A 3,659-nucleotide genomic window follows, 5' to 3' on the forward strand; every position below is an offset into this window, starting at 1 on the left:
CTTGGGAAACCTAGGCTACAACGCTCCTAGCACCTTAGGAGGTAGCAAATAAGGTTTTAAGGACAGTGTAGTGAGTACACGACTCAAGCTTACCCTTATCCAGAAATTCCTTTTGTTTCTTTTGTGCTTGTTATTTTCTGGAAATATTGTTTTCGTAATATTATTTCCTAACAGGAAGAAGAATACAAGGCCAAGGAAACTGATTAGAAGGAGTCTGACTCAGAGTCATGGTAGAGGGTTGATATGAGAATTTGAGAAGATTGACCGTGCAATCAGAAAGGGAGCAAATCCGGAGCTCGTCCCTGGCAAGCCGAGTGAGAAGGTCTGGCCGACTAGGTAGTCGAAATAGTGAGGCGCCTGGACGATGCAGATTAGGAAATTTCCTAAGACAAGGGAGACCGGACACGAATTTTATAAGTGCTATAAGGAAAGTAGATCAAAAGGCTTTAGGAAGTTGAATTAATGTAATAAGGCAAGAAATCGTGTACATTTATGATAGTTTAGAGTTGCCATGCAAAGATTAGACCCCTCCTTGTATAAACAGGGGTATTGGACCTTGAAAAATGGTAAGCAATTCTTAATAAAAGGAGAGCCGAGTTTCAATCTCTAAAAACTTTACTATTTTTTAGTGATGTTGACCTGCCGTTCGACCACCGTAGTTGATAAAACCAACAGATATCAATTTGATATTTATGTTACTTTTGCATAATCATTTCTCTTCTAAATGTATCCTTCATTACTATTGGTGCAAGGTGAGTAAATTAAACTTTGAGTTGGTAAAAACTGTTGTGTCACTTGAGAATGAAAACTCTCTGTATTTGGAAGTTACTGTTGAAGCACATCAAACAGAATTAGTGGTCAAGCACTCAAGTAGCTTTGATTAAAATTCTTCAGCCTAGTGGTAATAATAATCAACACTAAAGCAAGGTTAAGTCCTTCATCCATTTGATTATGGTGATGCACTCATGCACTGATGCGGTATGTGCTGTGAGATTTGTCTGCAATTTAAGGTATGTGCTGCAGTCACCACAATCAGAAGCCAGTACTATATTGATTAAATTTTCCAAACGGATTCAAAGCTTTATCAATTATAATTTCTTTTAAGGAAAATAATGGATACATAAAAATTTAAGGAAAGATGACAGTCCTATGGCTTTGAAAGTTGGCCATGCATCCACCTCCGAATCATTTCCAGCGATGCTTCGGGCTGATCCATTGGAACCATGTGCCCAGCATCATGAACCTTAAGGAAAGTGAGAGGTCCATAGCTCTTTTGTATCCCTTTCTCCTGTCCATCCACTGAAAATGTCACGTTTGGAGCTGCACCAAAGCCCCCCTGCCCAGACCACTGCATAGCTTGAACCCATCTCGAGTTCCCTGTTTCATATCAAAGTGGACTTTAGGTTGACTTATCACTGTATATATGTATGGAATTCATTTCAAAAGCCAGAGTTCTGCACTTGGCTCTTTACCAGCCTCTGCCCAATAATCTCAGTGCTGAACTTGGCCCTTACTGGCCTTTGTCCAACAGAGTTGTTGTTATGATGATGAGAAAAAGTAACTTACCAAGCCAGTTGCAGATAAGATCATATTCGCCCGCGTAAACCAGCAGATTGATACCATCCTCTAGCATAGATGGAATGCCCACTGCAAGATTCTTGAACCAGTCCGATGACATATAGTCGTACACTTCAGAGCTGCACGAAACCCAATCAATGCCGCCTACCCCGAGAGCATCCTTCACTGATTGTGTGTTGAGGAAAGTCTCTACATTTGAGAAGTTATAGCAGAGTGATCCCCCATCACATTTCCTCCGGATATCATAGTACTGTAGCAATTAAATCACAAAAAGCAACCTTCTTTAGTGAATGGCATTTGGCAAAATATACCTCAAGAAAAGAGAGTAAAGCACATTCTGTACATTTATGTTCCCTGCTATCCCCAATATCTGGTTGAAGATGACTTGGCAGCGGTTATTAGCCTCGCCGCAAGCATGTCCACCAACACTGTTACATTGCCTGGCAGCCTCTTGACAATCCGGGACAAGTTGCATCAAGTCATCACGGTCAGATTTTGAGATTAATTTGTTGTCCAAAGCAAAGTCTGGGTATGCTGGATACTGTAATTCTGGATTAGTGAGTCCATTGCCTATCGCTAATCCCTGTTGCAAAAACAGTTGAATGGCATCATGTTCCAAACCCAGATTCCAACAGAAAATCAGAGGTTGTCAATCTTGTCATTGTCATACCTTAAGATTTATGGGAATTCCTTCTTTCTTCTTGTTTCCTTGGTTGACCCGTGAGCCCAATGCAGGAATATAATGCCCAGCATAGGATTCTCCAGTTATAAAGAAGTCATTATTTGCATATTCTGGGTGAGCCTTGAAGAACTCCTGTATTTAATTGTAACAAATGACAGTTTAACTTCTCCATCATAATTAATTATGGATATAGCAAAGGGAAAAGTAAAATTTATATATATATAGTTGAAGACCTGTAAGAAGGCATAAAGATCATTGCTGACACCATTTTCATTAGTGCGGAGGTCTTGTTCACTGGAACTATAGCTGAACCCCGTTCCAGTGGGTTGATCCACGTATATAAGGTTAGAAGCCTGTCATTTGAATACCAATTCATCACAATCAACAGTGCCATAATATTTAAGATGAAAACATCCTTAAAAGATGATTACCTTGTCCCAACCATAATCATTCCAAATGAGGGATTGGTTGTCAGCAATATAAAAAGGACCATTCTCATAAAACAAAGCCAATGAACTGCTGCACCCTGGGCCTCCAGTCAACCATATAACAACCGGGTCACTCTTGTTGCTTCTTGATTCAAAGAAGAAATAAAACATCCTGCGCCAAACCAAAAACATCTTTTGAGCATCTATAATATATAAACTAACTTAGTTCAGACTTTTAGTTGAAATGAAACACATAATTTAATTTAATATCAGAACTAATTTGAGTTCAAATCTCCTCTGTCACGGATAAAAAAAATACTATAGTCCACATGTTGCTTTGAGCTCATAAAAAAGTAATCAACCAAAAACTCGAAAAATCAACCTTGCATCTACTGTGTCTAGAAGCCTGTAGTAGCCAGCATGATGACCCAAATCCTCAACAGTCGCCCCAGAATCACCAAGAAGATTCAACTTGAACTTCTTCTCCACCAATCTCGGCGAATCCGCTCCCGCCGGCGAGTGGCCGGCGGGACCCCTGTTGAGATCATGCTTTGGGAACAAATTGAGTTGCCTGATCATCTTCTCCGCCCGCTGCTTCGCCATGGAATTTTCCGCCGCCCCATTTGCTTGCCCAGGCGACCAAACCAAAACGAGCACTACAAGCACAAAAACCCACATGGAGTACAACGTTGTCGCCATATTCCTCGTTGGGATGACAAGAATATGTGTGGTCTTTGATACTCTTATTATAAGGGGATGGAGTGAACGCTAAAGCGCGCAAACGACACGAGGGTGTGAACACGGAAGAGTCAAACCGACAATTTGGTTTAGGATTTTTGTCTTATTTAAGACGCGTGATCACCGGAAGTTCCGATGTTATTCATCGAATGTTCTTCCCCTTCTATTCAGTATTCACTAAAATGTGCGTAATTTTATAAGGATTGTATAGATCTTCTAAAACGTATTACGGT

The 3,659-nt window shown here is 40.4% G+C and overlaps 1 protein-coding gene across 1 annotated transcript; it reads right to left on the minus strand.

Moving 5' to 3' along the window:
• Positions 1–855: 855 nt before the first annotated feature.
• LOC116025980 (serine carboxypeptidase-like) lies at positions 856–3,455 on the minus strand. Its single transcript, XM_031267418.1, has 7 exons — positions 3,071–3,455; positions 2,692–2,860; positions 2,494–2,613; positions 2,249–2,392; positions 1,922–2,161; positions 1,567–1,828; positions 856–1,377 (listed from the first exon to the last, which is right to left on the minus strand). Exons 1-7 carry the CDS (start codon positions 3,385–3,387, stop codon positions 1,148–1,150), a joined length of 1,482 nt encoding a protein of 493 aa, XP_031123278.1. The 5' UTR covers positions 3,388–3,455; the 3' UTR covers positions 856–1,147.
• Between the last annotated feature and the right edge of the window lie 204 nt (positions 3,456–3,659).

This window comes from Ipomoea triloba, chromosome 7, assembly GCF_003576645.1.
Source record: "Ipomoea triloba cultivar NCNSP0323 chromosome 7, ASM357664v1".
NCBI classification, from domain to species: domain Eukaryota; kingdom Viridiplantae; phylum Streptophyta; class Magnoliopsida; order Solanales; family Convolvulaceae; genus Ipomoea; species Ipomoea triloba.